General features: G+C 47.7%; 1 protein-coding gene across 2 annotated transcripts in view; it reads right to left on the reverse strand.

The window, feature by feature from the left end:
- cdh13 (cadherin 13, H-cadherin (heart)) overlaps positions 1–16,279 on the reverse strand; it is a 189,141-nt gene extending 172,862 nt beyond the window's left edge. For both annotated transcript variants that reach the window (XM_084673081.1, XM_084673082.1), the window contains exon 1: positions 16,122–16,279. In XM_084673081.1, the coding sequence (XP_084529207.1) occupies positions 16,122–16,166 (45 nt within the window). In that variant the 5' untranslated portion in view covers positions 16,167–16,279. The remainder of the gene's footprint in view (positions 1–16,121) is intronic.
- Between the last annotated feature and the right edge of the window lie 4,202 nt (positions 16,280–20,481).

The following is a 20,481-nucleotide window of genomic DNA, read 5'->3' on the forward strand; positions in this document are numbered from 1 at the left end:
CCCACGGAATTCCAAACAGGGAAGACAAGGCATAGATAAGGGACATCTGGCTCTCACTCTGTTGGGGGGCCAAGGGGAAGTGTGTGTGTGTTAGCATGAGCTTGTGTATCTCTTTCTGCGAGTGCGAGTGGGCAAGCCTACAGTGCATAAGTGTGTCTGTGTGGGTGTGGGGGGGGGGATCTCTAGATTTCTGTGAGTGTGTAAGTACACCAGCTTAGTGGTTCTGAATAGAACCCTTAGCATCGGAGTCGAATATTTCATTGGCATGCATTTCATCTACTGTAAGTCCAAGCACAGCAATCTGGAAACTATAGTTATAAGACCAGACCACATCACAGCAATCCTGGCAACAGCAGGGTAGTGCAGGTTATCCTCAGTAACATCCAGTCCAGGATGAGATGAGGCATGCCTAGTCTCTCTGTGACTGTCTGGTGATGTTGGCTTACTGAACTCACCTGGTCCAGGTCCAGTACAAGGGCTCAGGTCTAATTCCAGCCTGTCAGTCCTCAGCCAAATGCCAACACAACGACTCCCACTTTGCCCCTCTCTTTCTCTATCACTCTCCTACCGTCCTTGGCCCCTTCTCCCTCCTCTCCTCTCCCTCTGTCCTCCTTGCGCTACCTCTCCTCCCTCACCCTGCCCTCCTCTTCCGCCTCTTCGACCTCGTCGTCATGCCCTCCTGTTCCTCTCCCTCCTACTCGTCATCCGCCTCTCGCAGCGCTATTCTTCCTCCCTCACACGGCCCTCCTCTTCCGCCTCTTCGCCCTCGTCGTCATGCCCTCCTGTTCCTCTCCCTCCTACTCGTCATCCTCCTCTCGCAGCGCTACCCGTCCTCCCGCACCCTGCCTCCCTCCTCTGGCTGGCAAGGAGAAGGGGGGGGAGAATGCGCCAATCCGTCCCAGCTGCTGCCAGGCAGGTCAATACAAGCTGGTAATGCCAGAGGATGCAGGGAGGGTGGACAGGACGCAGGTCAAATGAAAGCAGGAGGTGAGGTCTGTTCGATGGCTGGAAGGCTTTAGGACCGTGGACCTGGGAGCCTTTTGTGCATAACTAGCTGTGTGTCACTGAATGGATGAGACCAAATCCCCATGTCTGCACTCAGTCTAGAAGCAACAGGCAGCTCAACAAGCCCTCAGGCCAAACAGAAGATGAAGGAGGAGGCATAGCTCTGATTATTCTCTCCATTCTACACTCAAGGATAAATGTTTTTGTTCTGTTCTCTGTGTGATGAGGTACTGCATGCATAGAGTGAGTGGTGGTGAATCAAAAAGAGAGAGAGAATGAGAGAGAAAGAGAAAGAAAATGAGAGGAAGAGCGAGAGAGAGAGAGAGAGAGAGAGAGAGAGAGAGAGAGAGAGAGAGAGAGAGAGAGAGAGAGAGAGAGAGAGAGAGAGAGAGAGAGAGAGAGAGAGAGAGAGAGAGAGAGAGAGAGAGAAAGAGAGAGAGAGAGAGAGAGAAAAAAGAAATAAAGAAAGAGAGAAATAGTTTTCCCTTGCCAAACATCACACACTTCCGCTATAAATCTCTGCACAGCACTGGCCTTCCACAGGCTAATCAAACACTGCATACAAATCTCCCTCTAGCCCTTGGAGTAACACTCTCCCCCCCCCTCCTCTCTATTTCTCCCCCTCCCTACTCTTGCCCTCACATATAACAGAGTTGAACCATTAGACACACTCATCATCATATTTCCCCCCTCTCCTCCCTACAGCTGTGGTTCACTTCATCCCATACTTCCACAATTTAACCCTGACAATGTGTTGGCCTTATCAATCTCCTTCCCTTGAACATCCCTCAAAGCAATGGCCTCTTCCATTACTCAATGTCCTGCTCCACCATCAACACCACACCCCCCTCCCCCCACCTAACCCCTCCCCCACCTACCCAACTCCCCGCTGTGATGGTAAATTCTATCAGTCACACACTTTCTCCCTGCCTTTTCAAGCCTCGGATGCTTCCATCAGAGTTATAATCCATTTATGTAGTGAGGAGCTCCTTCATCCACCAGTGGCAATGCTGTGGGGCTAGGGGTAGGGTTGAGGTTGGGGCTAGGTCTAGGACTGAGTTTGTGGCAGGGGCTGTGGCTAGGACCTGCTCTGGGGCTGGGGCTGACAGTAAGTCAAAGTTGGTGTCTGATCTGTGAAAGTGAAAATGATAAGCCGAGCCACAACTCTATGATGACACATGGAGTCCTTCCAGCAGGAACAGGACGATCAATAACACTGAACAACAAAGTCAACTTGAGAGACCCCCCAGAAACATGTTTTTCAAAATGTAAGTGCAAGAATCTCTTTTCGTAATGGTTGTTTACTGCAGATGTGATTTTGCCACTTGGAGGCACAGAACTGTGCTGTGTGAGTAAAAGCTCCAAAACACCTCAATTGATAATGATAAAGGTACAAAGTGGACAACATCGGAACAACCAAATAAATTGGCATGTAACCACCACTCTGCTCTTTCTGGGGTTTTTAGACACCACCCCCCCAAAAAAAAAAATCATAGCTGTAAGTGGATCCAGGGCAGGAAGTTGTTTGGCGTCCTCTCACCCTGGTCATCTGCCTCCGTCTAAGATAAGGGCTTACCATTCTGTTTTCAATTCCCTCTAATCGCAGCAGCAGCTGCTGTGCTGTCGTCCTCTCATGTCTTCTTCATCACTCCGCCGTCCCAGGCTCATTAGCAGTCTTTGATTTCCACTGTCTCGTCCCCCTCAAGTTCCTCTGTCTTCGTGACCATCTCCACATTCCTCACATCTTAATTCCCCCTCCTGTTGCTGTTGTCGGCACGGCATCTCCAATTGCACTCCGGAGACATTCCCTCCTGTTACTGAGCTAATGAGAATGAGACCTCTAGGATCGACAGGTCTCACTCATTGTCTTCTCTTCACCCTCCTCGGCTGGGAGCTGGAAGACTGCAGAAATCGACTGAGGTTGGGTTCTGGAGGACTCAAGGTAGGAGGTTTGGTGCTAGATGATTGGAGTGTAAGATTGGACGCTGGAGGACTGAAGGCTGGTGTATACTGGACACTGAGACTGAAACTGGGGGCTGATTGACCGGGACTGGAGGGTGGAAGACTGAAGGCTGGGGGCTGGCTGACTGGGACTGAGACTGGAGGCTGGAGGCTGGAGGAGTGGAGGTTAGGGGTTTAGATTAGAAGGGAAAAACATATACGCCTGTCTGAAATGCTCACAAGCCGTCTCACACTTAATCCTCCTTTACACTGCCCCACCCCTCCATCTCCACCTCACCTTCCCTCACTCAACTCTTTCACAGCCTTTTCTAATTCCCCTCGCTTTTCACTCTCCCTCCAATCTGTCTTTCCGCAAGAGAGATTTCTCCCAATTTTTCTTTACTATCAACTCCCATCTCTCCATCCTGCACTCTCTCTACTTCTTTCTTTTGCTCCATCCCCACCTTACTTGACCTCCCCAGTAGGACCCTGCCACCAGAGAAAAGCGCCTTTTCTCCCTCTCTCCCTCCTGGGACTTCTGTCTAGGAGGTGTAATCAGATCTCAGCCTCTGTGTCTGGCTTTGGAACTGTCCTGTCATCCCTCCTGTCATCATCTCTTCCTGCCTGAGGCTGAGTAACCCCCCCCCCCCCACCACCGCCCCCCCGATATTGAGCATGAGCGGTATGAGTAGCCAGTGGCCAGTACCTCCCCCCCCCCCCCCCCGACACACACACACACCTGACACAGCTCTGGAGGCCTCTCCTTCTCCACAACCCCTTAACCCGTAGAACAGACAACCAGTCCAGCCCTCCAGCGCGTCAAGAGGCAGAAAAAGAGGGTGACAATGACAGAATGGGAGAGAGAGAGATAGAGAGAGAGAGAAGAGAGAGAGAGAGAGAGAGAGAGAGAGAGAGAGAGAGAGAGAGAGAGAGAGAGAGAGAGAGAGAGAGTTTAAAAGCCGCCTCTCCAAGCCCACCCAGCTAGCAACCCGCAGTCTTTGCATCGTGATGATAAGTGAATGTTGTCCGGTGATAAGAAAGTGTGTGACCGAACACTGAGCTAGCACTGAGGTGGTAACGTAAGATAACATAACGTCGCAGAGCTAGGCTAGGCTATCTGCTGCAAGCCACAACGCTTGGACACTGTATGTGTGTGTGTGTGTGTGTGTGTGTATATGTGTGTGTGCATGTGAGGATGTGTGTGCACAAGTTGCTCAGTTGCCTCTGCCGTACATGCCTATGGCTGCATGCGAGTGTGTTCACAGTCAGTCCCAGAGTCTGGTGGTAAAACAAAGATTATTTGCTATGCCCTGTGGCAGGCCTGTGACAGACCGTCTCTGTTGCCAGCAGAGAACAAGAAGACAGAATATCAACAGACAACACGCTGTCGCCATCTTTGCCTTCAAACTGTAAAAGGACTGTTCTCTTTGTCTGCCATTATACAGTAGTGAAACCCTAGTAGTCTCCTAGGCTCTCTTTCTCTGAGGACTCTGTTGGTTAGATACAGCAGTGGCCGTACGTCTGTGTTAGATACAGAGAGAGAGAAAAGAGAGAGAGAGAAAGAGAGAGAGAGAGAGAGAGAGAGAGAGAGAGAGAGAGAGAGAGAGAGAGAGAGAGAGAGAGAGAGAGAGAGAGAGAATAAGACGTATATTTACTGTATATACAAATGGATAGAAGGACAGAGGGAGAGAGAGAGGGAGAGAAAATGAGGGAAAGAGGAAGAGAGAAAGAGATGAAGAGGGTGAGAAGACGAGAGAGAAAGACAAGAGATTCATGTAAGTGATCCAGTCAATTCTACTTCCATCAAAGCTATTACTGTAATACTGAATACCTCCTTAATCACTCCTACCACAGGCTGACAGGGGGTAATAGAATTAATAGCCATGGTTACATGATAAGTGTATTGTGGTATTACGGTAACAGGCTGTGTGGAGAGGAACCCAATCTAGAAATGTATGTATGAGAATCAGAAATACTTTATTGTGGTTTAGATACAGTGGGATAATGTGTTCAGGTGGGTAACTATGTAATTATATGGAGGTACTGGAAGGCCACAAGAATCGGGTTCTTACTGAGCTCTGATTGATGCGTCTCTGCCTGTAGTGACTGCTTAAGCTCTTCTCTATCTGCCCGCCAGCTACAGAGCGCTTCACACAGCAGCAAATCAATCACTGATCACTGCACATATCTATAAACACACACACACACAAGCACGCACATGCACACACACTTTTAGAAAGGGCTCAGCCTGTTTCCCAGTTGGACGCTGTTGCTAGCCACCAAAGGCAGAGCTTAATTCTCTCCAATCACAGCTACAAAGAGCAATCTCTTCACCAAGGAGAGATCCTGCACGATAAAAGAGATTGCCTGAAACCATTCACACTCTTGCCACTCCACCCCCAAAAAAAGCATTGACAAATACACACACAGATTCCCTTAAACACACAGGCACAATCATACACACACACACTTAAACTGTCTCTTTAATGTCTTTTAAGTCAGTTTAAAGAGAGTTTCTGATTCCCTGCCACATTGACTTTACTTTAGCTCTGCGACAGCTCGGGTGTTGTTTATCTTAAAGCACACCCCAAAAGTTAGTGGACAGAGAGAACAAGTGAGAGGGGGAGAGAGAGAGAAATTTAGATGGATGGATAGATTGATAGGCAGAGAGAGAGAGAGAGAGAGAGAGAGAGAGAGAGAGAGAGAGAGAGAGAGAGAGAGAGAGAGAGAGAGATTGAGTTGAAATGCTGTGGGTGCCACATGGCCAACCTGTGTCAGAAGTGTTCTAGCTCTTGACTATCTTGGAAAGTTCCAGGAGCAGTAACGCTCATCAACAGGAGGTGTGTGTTTACTGTAAGCTACACATCAGGATTTTCTGAGATGTCTTTCTCTGCTAATATACGGCTGTTTCATTCCTCCTACAACCCCACCCCTGGCTGTGTTAAATGGTTTTATTTGGCTTCTAACACATGATAAGTCATTGTCGGGGTGGCAAAATATCGTCTTTTTGTCCCAGAGATTGATGTCAAGACAGGCTATAAAAAGTCATGCCAGGGGAGCCATCAGGCTAATGAGGCCGGATCTTCACATCCTGCGTAGGCCTCCAGCTCCCATGAACCCACGCTGCCGTTTGAACCTCCCGCTGCATTCTGGGTAATGCATATTTGGATCATCTCACCTGAATTCCAAGGAGAGTATGGTGTGTGTGTGTGTGTGTATGTATGTATGCAGGACTGTGTCAAGAACTGGAGTGAAGAGCTAGATCTATGTCCTAGCCTTGCCTCAGAAATGTATGTGTCCTAAGGGTGGTGGACGCAGTGAGCGAGCGAGAGAGAGAGAAAGAAAGAGAGAGTGAGAGAGAGAGAGACAGAGACAGAGAGACAGAGAGAAAGAGACAGAGAGAGAGGGAGGGAGGGAGAGAGTGGGTGTAATAGAGAGAGAAAGGGAGAAGGTGAGAGAGAAAGGCCCGGACCATCCTGTTTAACAGTCGGAGCACACGCTCGGATGATAAATATTCATGCCTCCTGGAGTGGTGCCTCCACCACCCACCACTGGGAAATGCTGGGTAAATCTGCACGTGAGAAATTAGACTGTCAGAAGCTATTTCACACTAAGTCAGCCTACTCCTCATCCCCTTCTTTCTCCCACTCCTCCTCCCCTTCCTCATCCTCCTTATCATCCTCCTCTTCTCATGCCTCTTACTCCTCCTTGCACAGCTCCTTCTCCCCTTATTCCCCCACTTCCTCCGCCTGCTCCTCCTCCCCTTCCTCTTCTTCCCCTCCGCTCTATGAGAGAGAGCAAGAGAGTGTTGGAGGGAAAAAGAGAAAGATGGGGTTGATGGAAAACAGACAGAAAGTGATGGAGAAAGCGACCGAGACAGGCAGACAGAGAGAAAGAGAGAGTGTGGTGGAGAGGGATGGAGAGGGTTGATGGCCGGGAGGTCTTTGGCCTTTTAGACGGAGAAGGTTGGAGGTTATGTTCAGCCGGAGTGTTACTGAAAAGCAGCTGTAACTGCAGGCTCTAATATCATTATTCTGTCATCTCAACTGTCAGACAGAGTACAGTTGAGTGGAATGGAGTAGAGTACAGTATAATTGGGTACAGTAGAGTCGAGTAGAGCAGAACAGAACAGAGGAGAGTTGCGTGGAATGTAAAACAGCAGGGTAGTGCAAACTGGAGTACAGTAGAGTAGAGAGGAGCAGTCTCAGCAGACTATATTGGAGTTCAGTAGAGTAAAATATGGTAGAGTACAATGAACAGTAAATGAATAGTCAAAGGAATAGAGTAGCTGTCTGATGTGGAGCTATTGGCCTTTGAGCGACCTCTCCGTACTGAGAATAAACTACTGAGTCAGAGCTGTCAGTCACACCCACCCACACACACACACACACACACACACCCACCCCCACATAGACTCGCTAGAGTTCTCCGAGCATGCCCTGATGTGTGCTGGAAGAGCATCGCCTCAAAGCAGAAACATAGACACCAGACTAGACCTATATCTGCACATGGCGCATGGCCGTGCACTGTCCAGTATCCTGTCTCAACATCATGTACATGAAGCGTGTGTCTGTCCTGGATCAGTGACACTCCGGGGACGCCCCCTTCAATCTTCTCATCGTGACTTCACAACATGAATATCCTTCATGCATTGTTGAGAAATGTCTGAGTTACGGTGAGAGCCCTTGAGGCTGCAGACTGGAGGAGCTCGAGACCATTTCTTCACGGCATCCTCTCCAACCTAGACCCCTGAGTGACTCAGTCCCAAAAAAAAGCCGGGAGGCAGGAGTCGAACACAACCTCTGCGATCGTGTCATCGGGCCTGACCGTGTGTGCGTTTGAAGGTTGAATCGCGGCGGTGTGCTTTCCCCTCACCGCGGCTCAACGTGGGCTCGCTTTGCGAGGACGGGATTCATCAAGCCTTCTTTTCACCAGCCTCTTCACTCGCCCGCATAAGTGGTGTTTGTAGAAAAGGGATGCTGATTGAAGAAGGGGGTTGATGATGATGATGATGATTATGATAACACACAGAAACACACACTCGCAATAAACTTGAGGACCGCCGTTGTATTAAACATCGTCAATGTATTAAACACATTGAAATAGAGGTTCCTACAAAATATGCATACGGTAAGCACGTGTGTGTGTGTGTATGTGTGTGAATGAGCCACCAAGGCAGCAGCCAGCACTTAATAAATCACAGGCCAGAGCATGTTAATGGCAGAGTCTCCCCACAGTGAGTTCAGGGACACTAGAGCTTTAATGAGAGTGTGTCCAGTTCTAGAACCGCTGAGGCACCGACACGGGCCCCCGGACCACACGGCGAGCAGCAGACTTCTGCTGCCGCGGTTCCCAGGCAGCCTCTATATCTGGACTGCCCGGAGAGATAACACTGAAAAGACAGCACAGCATTTTCCAAATAGCACCTGCCAGACCTATCTCTCCATCTACTCCTCCTGTACAGTATCTGTACCTCTCACACGCATGCATACACACGGACATGCACAAACACACTCATACGATTATACACACCTTAACACACACACACCTACAGTACACCCACATAGCCACATATACACACCCACAGACACAAACAGTATGAGTTGTGTGTGTGCGTGTGTCTGTAAGCCCCTAAATAAGGCTGGTTTGGCTTTGACAGACCTAAAGGGATGAGAATTGGAGGGTGATGAGAGGCAGGAAGAAGAGGATCTCTCCTCCACGGCAACACCTTCCTTTCTCCTTCCATTAGCTTTGATGCCGAGAATCATCCGGCCTCCTTTCAGCCCTCACAATAGGCTGATTGTCAGTGGAGAACCGGGCCTGCTGTCTCTCTCTGTCTCCCTCACATCAACACAATGTCAACACTCATACTTATGGATAGAGTTTGGCGGTTTGTCTTTGCGATGGTCGATGTGTGGGTGTCCTGTCTGTGTGTCTGTGTGCAGCACATGGGTTTTCGGCACGCATGAGTGTGTGTGTGTGTGTGTGGTTCTGCAAGAGTGAATGTGTGTATGTGCCTGTGTGACGCACTCTGGGTTTGTGAACATGTGTGTGTGTGTGTGTGTGTGGTTCAGATTCCGTATCAGACTCTGCGGCATAACAAACCAGCCCGACGGTCCATGTGGGTCCAGCGCAGCGGAAAATTGTGTTTATTGGTGCATGCCGGGATGGGGGGGAATATGACAGCAGGGACATGAAACCCTAAAGAAACTCCCCCAGCCTGCTGGTGACACAGAGCCCTCCAGTTCTTAGACACCCCTACCACACAGAGTGTGTGTGTCTGTGTGTGTGTGAGTGTGCCCGAACTTTGAACGCAGCCAGATGCTGTGGTGGTCTCGATGGGCTGCCCTCTGTCACCTGGAGGGCACACAGACCGAGCCGTAACTGTTACACCGTGCTCCATCTCCTCCTCTCCTGTCCTCTCCTCCGCTGTCCTGTCCTTTCTCCTCCCCTGGCCCTCCCCTTCCTCTCTTCTCTCCCCCTCTCCTCCTCCTTTGTGGCCCGCACTGGGAATCACTAAAGACGCCCTTCGACCACACCCTCCCTGGGCTCCATCTGCCGTCGCTTCCTCTCCTCCCGTCCTCTCCCTCTCTTCCTCTTTGGCAGGCTCTCCTCTGCATCCCTCTCTTTTCCATTACGTCTCGTGTACCTCCTCTCCCGGTCTTCCGAGACGCCCATAATCTAGTACCCGGGAACACTATTGGCGGATAAACCCTTGACAGTGGGACATTAATTGCATCTAAAGGCACCTAATTGAACCTCTGTCCCTTTCTGTCAGAAGCTGTGAGAAGCTCAAGCTCACTTATTCCTCCCTTCTTTGACATCAAAAGCAATAAGAAGCGAGAGTTGTTCTAATTGCCTTAAAGCGACCTGCTTGGCCACCAATACGAGGCTTTGTGTGCTGCCTGTTCGTCCTCCAATCGGTGTCGGTATACGGAAAGCCAAGTTCATGGGTTTAAATCTCCAATCTGCCTTGGCTAGGTACCTCGGAAAACACACAAACAAACCAGCAATAATATAGGTAGATCTAAGAATTGTCATTGCTTTTCCCCAATAGAATGTCTGGCCCCATATCGCCATCTAGGTCCCTGTAGGTGGTACTGCGCCTGCCACATAGGAGAGGGGAGAAGAGATGGGTTGCTGCTGCTACTGTGACACCACATAGTGATCTGGGGAAGATCACAGTCTCAGTGCCAGTGCTGATATTGTATGCACTCTCCATCTGTCTCTCTCTGGCTGTCACTTTCTCTGTTCTCTCTATATATATTTCACTCACTCTCTCCACATAATAACCAAACTACGTGTGCTTGTATATAGTTTCCATGGAGATGAAGATCATTGTTGCCCGAACTAAAAAGAACAGTGAGGAGAGCAATACACAATGTGCAACTGCTTGTCGCAAAACATTACAAAATGATAAATCATCTTTAAAGGGGTCAGAAACTGCGAAGATGTTGCTGGTAAAAGTGCAGCGGTCAGCAGGAGTGTGTGCGTATGTGTGCGTATGCGTGTGTGTCAGTGTAGGGGCCGTGTGTGTCCGATGGCCCTCCTAAAACAGCTTTCATCATCCGTCACAGCGATGCAGATCTCTGCCTCCCACTTGTATCTCACGCTGTCATCTGTCATCCCCCACACCGAGCACAGGGCAGCACACTCCCAAGCACACACACCTCACCTCTCCTTGTTAGCCACGGTGGTCCGCCCCACATGTCTTATCAGTATTCCAGTCGCGGCCAAATGTGTGGGGGGATAGCGCAGTGTAAGCAGCTGATATTCTAATGCATCATGGAGGGTCTGTCATGGGCTCGTCTGGTCTGGTCCTGCTCCCTCAAGCTGGAGAGACGGCCGTGTTCACTTCCTCTACTCGACCATCTGCTCCACAATTACTCTTATTGCACACGGAGAGAGCAGAACTGGTCTCGCGAAACCGACAGTATAAGTTCATGAAACACACGCGCACACACACTCGCGCACACAGACACGAGTGCCCTCGCACGAATGCACATGCACTCACACCAAAATGCACACAAACACACACGGTTGCATATTCTCAGGCAGTAGCCCTGCTGGCCATGCTTGCGTTAAACACAGCATCATTATCAACAGTAGACTCATTCACACCCTGCTATAAGAGCAGAGTCTTGAAAACACTGGATTATAATGAGCACTGGCACTGTCATACACTCACTATACACCCACACAGGGGTGTGTGTGTGTGTGTGTGTTGTTTGTGAGTCTGAATAGGAGACAGGCAAACACACAAGTATGAGGGCTCATAAATAAGTATTTGGGATGTGTGAGACCCGAGTGAGAGAGTCAACAAGTGGAGGACAGAGGCAGAGAGAGGGAGGGAGGGGGGAATGGGAGGCTAGGACAGTGAAAAAGAGAGACAGAGAGAAAGAGAGAAATAGAAAGTGAGAGAGAAAAAGAATATAGACACAAGCGAGAGAGAGAGAGAGAGAGAGAGAGAGAGAGAGAGAGAGAGAGAGAGAGAGAGAGAGAGAGAGAGAGAGAGAGAGAGAGAGAGAGAGAGAGAGAGAGAGAGAGAGAGAGAGAGAGAGAGAGAGAGGGAGAGAGAGATGCTGAGAAAGACTGGCATGAGCAGTGTGTCAATGTGCTGCTACGTCTTCAGGAGTTGTTTGTTTGTACAAAGGAGAGGTAGACTGAGCGTTGACAGCCCTCCAGGCACCCATCCCCACACACACACACATCCACACACACACATACCCACACACACACACACACATCCACACACACACACATCCACACACCCCTCCAGACACCCATCCACACACACACACACAAGTAGAGAACAAGATTTCGGGCTTTGCTTCTTGTCCTCCAGCATTTATCTCCATGATGGAGGGAGGATGGAGGGATGTTGCAGGGAGGATGGAAGGATGAAGGAGAGCAAACAGATGGAACTTCGACATGGTACAGAAGTCAAACGCACAGCAATTGATATCTTATTTTATATGAGTCGCGCGCACACACACACACACACACACTGTTCCACTGTAATGATACTCTTTGACTCAGCAGGCAGCAGAGAGAGAATGGATGGTTCACTCCACACAAGGTCAGTGACCAGCTGCCCAGAGTTAAGACTTCATCTGACCTTCTAGTCCATTACTGGCAATCTCCTGGGGAACGAGACTACATGCAAGATCCTAGCTCCACAGAAACGACCACTGATTGAGAGTAAGGGTGCATGCGTGTGTGAGTCGGCACGTCGGAGTGTGTTGATGTGTGTGGGTGATTACGTGTTTGTCTGCTTCTTTTATAGGATGCTTTTACTGCTACTCCGACTACTGTCAATACCAAGTCTCCAAATGTGTAGCTAGGAGCCCTCTGGAACTATGGACTTCCTGCAGGCCAAGAACAGCCTGAATGAGCAATGCTGCAAATAAACCCTGAACCCACTGACATGAGTGTTCTCTGCTCTGGGCTCACCAGACATCAACCTCTGTAGGGAGTTTCAGAGGATTTGACTGTGTGTGTGTGTATATGTGTGTTTGCATGGTAATTAGCAGGAGCATCATACCCATTCCACACCACACGGCTGACCTCGGGTGGTGTGCAAAGCCCCAAACACAAGTGAAACAGAGACAGATGAGAGAGAGAGGGGGGGGGGGAGAGAAGGAGGAGATAGAAGGATAGCCAACAGCTGTAATGACTGGCGGAACTTGTTAGTATCATCATTAGGAGATGATGGTTGGCCTTATTGTGCTCCTGCTCCAACCATCATTAGCTAACCCTCTATACAAAGCCCTTGCTATAAATACACACACACACATGCACGCTCACAGACACACATATTGACAGATGACTAAAAATTTTAAAACGTCCTATTTCAGGAAGTAGATTATTGAGCACACATTCACTGTCTCTAAAGTATGTATGTGTGTGTGTGTGTATGTGTCAACATGAGAAAGGTCTGCATCTCTATATTTTTAGCAGTAACATCACTGTGTCACTGCGGGCGTGAAAATCAGTCTATTTTTAGCAGTAACATCACTGTGTATATGTGTGTAAAGAGAGAGAGAGAGAGAGAGAGAGAGAGAGAGAGAGAGAGAGAGAGAGAGAGAGAGAGAGAGAGAGAGAGAGAAGAGAGAGAGAGAGAGAGAGAGAGAGAGAGAGACAGAGACAGAGACAGAGAGAAAGCATGCTTAAGTCCAGTCCCTGCACCTGTTGCTGCGGTAATAAACTTAGTTGACAAGCAGACGTGGACTGTGTTCAGCTTTCTGATTCTGATATACTTCTGGATCAGTAGACTGAGACCTAGAATGAAGCCATGGCGGGGGTGTGGGGGGGGGGGGGGGAGCCTGCACTGGTCCTCTCTCCCAGACGGCCGCAGGCTTAAGGGGACTTTAACAGTCTGTTGGCCAGCGCTCACAAAAATTGCCACAGTGCCACAAATGTATCAGCTGGAAGTTGCAGTGACCCTGCAGCAGCCGAACACTGGGTATTCAGGACACCCTCCGCCCGGAAGAAAGACAGGGAGGAGAGAGAGATAGAAGGATGCACATCATTTTCTCCATTCATCTCCCTCAGTCTCATCCTTTAAACCCACCTGCACTGTCCTGAGCCCATTGAGGAAATAGATAAGTGAATAAAATATAAAATAAAACGAAACCACCGACTCCAATTCCCTCACCACTGCTTCAGAGAGGAGGAGGAGGAGGAGGGAGGGAGGGAGCAGAGAACCAGAAAGAGAGAGGGAGAGATGGAGTAGGGAGGGAAGGGAAAGAGGGAATAGAGAGAGATAGACGCAAGAAAGAAACAGAGAAAGAGAAATATGAGCATCTGCACCTTGCGGCTGTACTGTGCTTATTCTGAATCATCGCTGAGACTCTCGACTGCTTACCTTTTCATTTGGAAAACTGGGATTTATGGCCGGGCTGGGGGGCTGGGTGGAGACGGGGAGGGGGGTTCAGCAGCTTATTCTGGAGAACTTGGCTCCCTACCTGTGCTGCTATAAATAAGAGCAGCTCACTTGATCACACGCAGCCTGCACAGCAATACACAGAGAACTGGTTGGGAATTCACTGGATAGGAACTGGATTAGGGGTGTGTGGATTGGGGTGGGGCGGGGGGAACTAAAAAGCGATGTTGTTACAGTTGTTGAACTGCAGCTTTCAGCCTTGAATCCTATTGAATTGACATGTTTACCTCTATCGTGAACTCTGTGTCTGTCTTCTAAAGAACGTACATGGCAAGCCTGCAGGACTTTGTCTTGAAAGTGACGGGGTGAAATAGGATGCCTGTGGCCAAAGGGGCAGCGGTAGGGGGGCGGGATGCCTGGGGGTGAGGACAGGAGGAAGCTAAGGCGGGCAGAGGAGGAGGTGGAGACAGGGGGCTCGAGGGACAGTGTGTTATTCCTCGGGGAGTAGAACACTATAAGTCTGGAAAAGCCCCAACATTGAGAGGATGCAGTCAGCCAGACCCATGGGAAACACACACATACACACTATTTAACAATGATGTGCAACATTGCCCACACACATACTACTCACACAGACTCATTATTTAACTGAAGTGGGTAAATCTGTGACCAAAAAATACACACACTCACTCAGATGTCTACAGTAGTATTTAAAACACACTCAATAGACTGACATTCAAATTAGCTTGTAATTAGTTCTACCTCATTTACAGGTCATGGGCAGTTGGAAATAAGTTGTCCTGTTCCCTATTAACAGGCTTTGTGACTGGTGTTACTTTCTGCTTTTTCAGCTGGGAATTTTGGCAATAATACATAAAAGGAGAAATGGAGTCAACAGGATGTTAAACACAGGAGGTCAACTGAATGGAATTCTCTAAATGAGATCAAGTGAAGAAACATGTTTATTGTTTGTGGTCTCAGCAGTAGCGTGCGTGTATAAGTGTGCGTGCATTAACTGCTGAAATAGGTAGCCTACGGCAGGTGTGTCTGCATGTCTGATTGGTGACAGGTGAAACACATTTTTCAAAAGATCAACATTAAAACATTGATATTTCATCTGAATATTTTCAGTTGGCATACAAACGTCCCAAAAAAAAAGAAATATTGAGCGATAAACGGATTCAAATGAGGAACCACACGGCATTAATTCTGCACCTGCCGCTGCTTCCATCACGCGCCAATAAGAGATAGGGCGCGCACAAAAAACGGGGGAGTTTGTAAGGCGAGCAGCCAAGCTCGATACATGTGTTCCTCCGTTTTATAATGCCCCAGTCTGTTTAGAAATAGGTTGTCCTAGAACATGGCACGGCAATGTCATCTAAGTAACCTACTGAGCCGGTTGGAGGGGGGGGGGGGGGGGATAAAGCAACACCTTTCATGCTCAATACTGTTTATTTCGCAGTAGCATGTCTTATTTTTGGTTTAACTGACTGTAGGTACATGCTACAAACCAGCCTTCAGCATGGTAATAGACGTGTGATTGACGCAGACAGCTGCTCAAAGTTTACCAGTTCAGGGACATTAAATGCAAGTCTGGCGATCTATAAAATACAATCCTCTCAAAAGATTACAATACAGCCTGAAAAAGGCAGTGTCAAAGTAAAAATGGAATTGAAACATAAAAAATCGTCCCTTTTCATTCAAGTTCGTCACCACTGTTTGGGTGAAGCTCCATCCTCTGGTGTGCCCGCTTGTTTTCTTCGTCCCGCTCCTTCCAATAAACGGAGCCAAAGGAACGCTCAACTTGGTCGCTGAGCGGAATACAGATGCGACTGGAGACAAGAGTTCGGTCGTGATTTGCACATTGCTCCACACATTACCCTGTCCCGCTTTCAGTAATCGCAGGAATGTGAACGGCATCCGTAAACTGACTGACCATCGCAGATCGCAAACTCAAATCTATCCCCTCCCTTCTCTCCCTCCAGACAGCGAGCAGGTGCCACGGCAGCGGCATGTAGGACACGGAGCCTATTCCGTCACAACTTGACTAGTATGTGTTCCTCTTAAATGGTTACATTGGTGTAATTGCTCATCTTTTAAAATTCATAATTCGTCGTAGCTATTTGATGTCGGCAAACTTAACTCTGACCCGTCATTCGTAAATCTTCTACTCTGGCACAAACAGTCCCAATAATAATAAGCAGCAGAATGTTGGAAAGATCATTAAAATAAGACATTGTTGGAGGAAAGGAACGATGTGAGATATTTACAGTAGCATCTTATTTCTTACCTGTGAGACGAGGAACGCCACGAGGATGTGGATTCCAATCTCCATGATCTTTCAGTTCTCTTGGAATTCAATTCAAATAGAAGAGGTTTGACCAGCTCTGCTCATAATTCCAGAGTCGAACTGCCAGAGAACGAGTAAAGCCCTTGCCTCGAGCTGCCAACTTCCCAAATAGAACTGCAGTCTCAACAGCAGAGCATTGGATAGGGAGCCGAGACCACGACCAATAGATATGGGGGTAGGCTATTTCTGATACCCATCGGAACCTCGTGCATGTCTTATCAATCAGAATATTATAGACAGCGTCATGTAGACGATTTTATTGGAAATAATTTAATGAAACGTTGATTTATTAGTTAATGTTTTTTCATGTCCAATGTCAGTTTATGTTTGTCCCTGTTGCATAGGCTATACATTTTTGTCGTTGTTTTGGGCGTTAATGATCGTTTGCCGAACGGGATTAGGCACGTTTTGTGAGTGATTTTAGTGATTAATTATAGGAAACGGATGGCACATCGCATTCCCTAAATACAAAATATAACTCTAAATGTGTTGACATGCACGGTCTCAGGCGGCGTCTGAAAGATAGCGCCGTCGGAGGTCTGTACATTATTCTCATATTTTGCCTCTAATATACTCTTAATTTCAACGAAGAAATGTGTGGGAGTTTGACAGCCCGTCAAAAGCGGCATTTTCTCTTAGTCTTGCGCGCCTCAGCCTGGGGGCATTTTTAGAGGGCGCTAGACGTAATCGTTCGGTACTGTTTCTTGAATGAAAGGTGGAAAATGTCAATTCACTGTGAACCCGTCAGAAACCGATGTCTCATTTAACAACAGTTTGGTGGAGAAAAAAATGGCACAGCGTGGTTTACCTGTGAAAAAGAGAACATGCCGTCTGATTTTATGAAAACCTACCGTTCAAAGAAGAATAAAGAGTTCTGGTGCACTTGCTGTCTACTTAGAGTTGAAATTAACTTGAAACAGCTCCATTTGATTTGGGACTGAGAGAGAAGGAGGCAGAACCTCAGCATGCCTCAGTAAAGCAGAATAGAACGGTAATTATAGACTTCTACCCTGCGCCAGGTTTCCATTGACACCTCACCATCACCTGAATCATTCCCCCACAGCAGGCCATGGAAGGACACAGCTCCATCTCTCTGCTTCTTCAGTCACACCAGCATGCTGCAGGGCTCGTTTTCTAGGCAGGTAGGGGTCCCAAACCACCGCCATTCCCAAACACCTGCCATTAGACAAAATAGATTGAATACTAAAGTGATCGTTTCTTCCCCAGTCATGATTTGTGCACCTGCCGAAGTGCTTGAGCAAGCAGTGAATGTCAAGGCAGAGGGTACACACCCACACACACATGTCCATGCGCACGCATATACACACATGTGAAGGTTATTGTGCAAATAGGTGCCATCTCCATTTTAGGCTCAAAGGTCATGTGTCTATTATAGCCTATGGTGGGCCCTTCAGAGGAGGCAGAGCTGTCAACTAACTAGCCTGATCGTCATGCTGAGCAGTCATTGAACCTGTTATGTGCGGCCAAACAACCCACCATATAGAGGACAGAGTGGATGATGTGCAGAGGGAAGATAATAAGAGTGTCTGATAATAAGGCATATAAAACCTCTCATCACCACAGTCTGTCTGTCTGTCTGTCTGTGTTTGTCTTTCAGTTACACACACATGGACTGTCTCTCATCCTTTCCCTGACAAACGCTCACATACAAAGACTCGGGGACACACACACGTTCGCACACATACTTTCACAAGAATGCCTATCACAAGGGGTCAAAGAGTTGTGCATATATCCATTCTGAGTAGAGGAGGGAGGGAGCTCTGCAGCAAGTTCAAGTTAGGTGGGGACTCCTTATGTTCGCCTGAACAGGGAAGCAGTCAGATTACTCCTCTTTGCCCTCCGGATGTGAAAAATGAAGACAGCAATTGTTGTGACGCCCGAGGAATTGCTTTTCTAAGACAACGCCACACAATTTCTATGTCATATCTATTTAACTGCAGACCACAGTGAGAAACTGCACATCCACACTTACACGTCTGACTCCCATATCCATAACTTTTGGAGAATTCAATAAACATGTAAAAAAAAAAAAAAAAAAAAAAACACTGCATTCATTAGCTGTGTGACAAAATATTGGCTTAAGAATTGAAATGTCAAAAACGGTATTACATTTGTGGTGAGAAATTTCTAAACTGTCCCTGATGTTTTAGGCTGGTGAAATTGAAAGAGAAAAAACAAGTTTAGTACTCCATCTGAATTTCATGCTTGAGAGGACTCGACCATTTAAAGCAGGAACTTCTGTTCAGTGAGAATGCATGGAGAGGCTTACTCAATCAAGTTGACAGCCTTTAAGTCGGCTTGATTAAGTTAATATGAGCATCAGTCTCTCATTGATTTATGATATTGGATTTGAGGCTCAGAAATATACAATTTGACATATTTGAAGTCATGACATATTTCTTGTTGTGAATTGGATTATTGATACAGAGAGAGAGAGAGAGAGAGAGAGAGAGAGAGAGAGAGAGAGAGAGAGAGAGAGAGAGAGAGAGAGAGAGAGAGTGTGTGATTGTCTGCTGTGTATGTGTCGCTGTGACAAAGGAATTGCAACTAGAGTATTAAATATCAGACAGAAGAGAAGAGGGAGGAGATAAAAAGGAGAGACAAGAGAAGGGAATGTGGAAGGAGAGAGGGAGGGAGGGAGGGAGGGAGGGAGGGAGGGAGGGAGGGAGGGAGGGAGGGAGGGAGGGAGGGAGGGAGGGAGGGAGGGAGGGAGGGAGGGAGGGAGGGAGGGAGGGAGGGAGGGGGATGAGAGAAACAAAAGGACAGAGATGAAACAAAGAGAGGGAAAAAAGTGTAAAGAGGAGAAAGAAGAAAGCCAATACAGTAGCATTATGAGAACAGAGGTTCTAGCCTGAATTTGACCCATTAACCGAAAGACATGAAAAGGTTGTACAGTATGGTGAGGTGACCCAGCCCGTTTGACTCCCAGAGAAGAGAGGGACAGAGCAACTCCCAGACAGTTTGACACCGTGTCAGACAAAGTGTTAGACACTGTGTTTGTCACTGTGTCAGACACAGTGTTAGACACTGAAGGCTTCAGTGATTATTATTTATGTGTTCTGTGTGTACTTGTTGTCGTATTTTACTCTCAAAACAAATTGCTTCCCAGTTCCCTCCCAGTTGAAGTTAGGACACAGGCTGTGTGTGAAGAGGACAGAGGCAGGTCCAGGGACAGAGGCTGACAGTAGATAATAAGGTAAAGCACTCCACAAGTGTTGTCTTCCACATGTCTCCACACAAGACGTTTGAACACATTTAGACTAATGTTGAATGAATGAATGTGCAAAAGTACCATCCATTACCAATAATGACCAATGTGATGTATATTTCATCCAGCAAAGTATAATTAATGCCCAAGACAACAACATTAATGTTGTTGGGATAAAACTAAGGTCAATTTGCACATAAAAAAAACAACATTTTACTACATCAATGTTACAGCATTAAGAGATGTATCTTCCAGCTGCAGTTGGAGACTATCTCAGTATCTCTCCTGTGGTGAGACGGCTATGGCTTCAGACAGCTGTGGAATCCTGACACGGCTCTGAGCGACAAGAGAGGAAACACACCAAGGGGAGGGGCGGCGGTGGAGGGACAAAAGTTTGGGAGGTGGATTCAGACAGAGGTTGACTCAGTTTGACTCCTGGCCAGAGAGAGAGAGAGAGAGAGAGAGAGAGAGAGAGACAGAGAGAGAGAGAGAGAGACAGAGAGAGAGAGAGAGAGCGAGAGAGAGAGAGACAGAGAGAGAGAGAGAGAGAGAGAGAGAGAGAGAGAGAGAGAGAGAGAGAGAGAGAGAGAGAGAGAGAGAGAGAGAGAGAGAGAGAGAGAGAGGTACAGTACAGCCACACCACAAGGGGTTATGTTCTGTCAGGTAAGAGCTTGACTCGGCGACAAGCAGGATGAGAGGATGAAATACAAGAGGAAGGATGAGACTGAATTGGTTGAAATCCCTCTGGCCTTCTGCTGCGAGGGACTAGACGAAGCTTTCCTGCCATCGCAACTGCTGCATCCAGCAATTTGAAAGAATGAAGGGAGCTTAAAAACTATATAAATAAATAAATATATCTATCTATATAGTTCTCTATGATTTCAACCTTACCTATGCAAATTACAACAGGACACTTTTCATGCTTAGGATCTCTGTGAAATGTCCCTGTATATAAATAAAAGGTTATTAATTTATCTGTGTATGATCCAGAGATTTCCATACATTTAGGTTGTCCAGTTCCCAGGAGGTGCAGTCCTCAACTACTGACAATGCTGATTTCCTAAACTTAAA

This window comes from Hypomesus nipponensis, chromosome 14 (assembly GCF_054491055.1).
Source record: "Hypomesus nipponensis isolate SF chromosome 14, ASM5449105v1, whole genome shotgun sequence".
NCBI lineage: Eukaryota > Metazoa > Chordata > Actinopteri > Osmeriformes > Osmeridae > Hypomesus > Hypomesus nipponensis.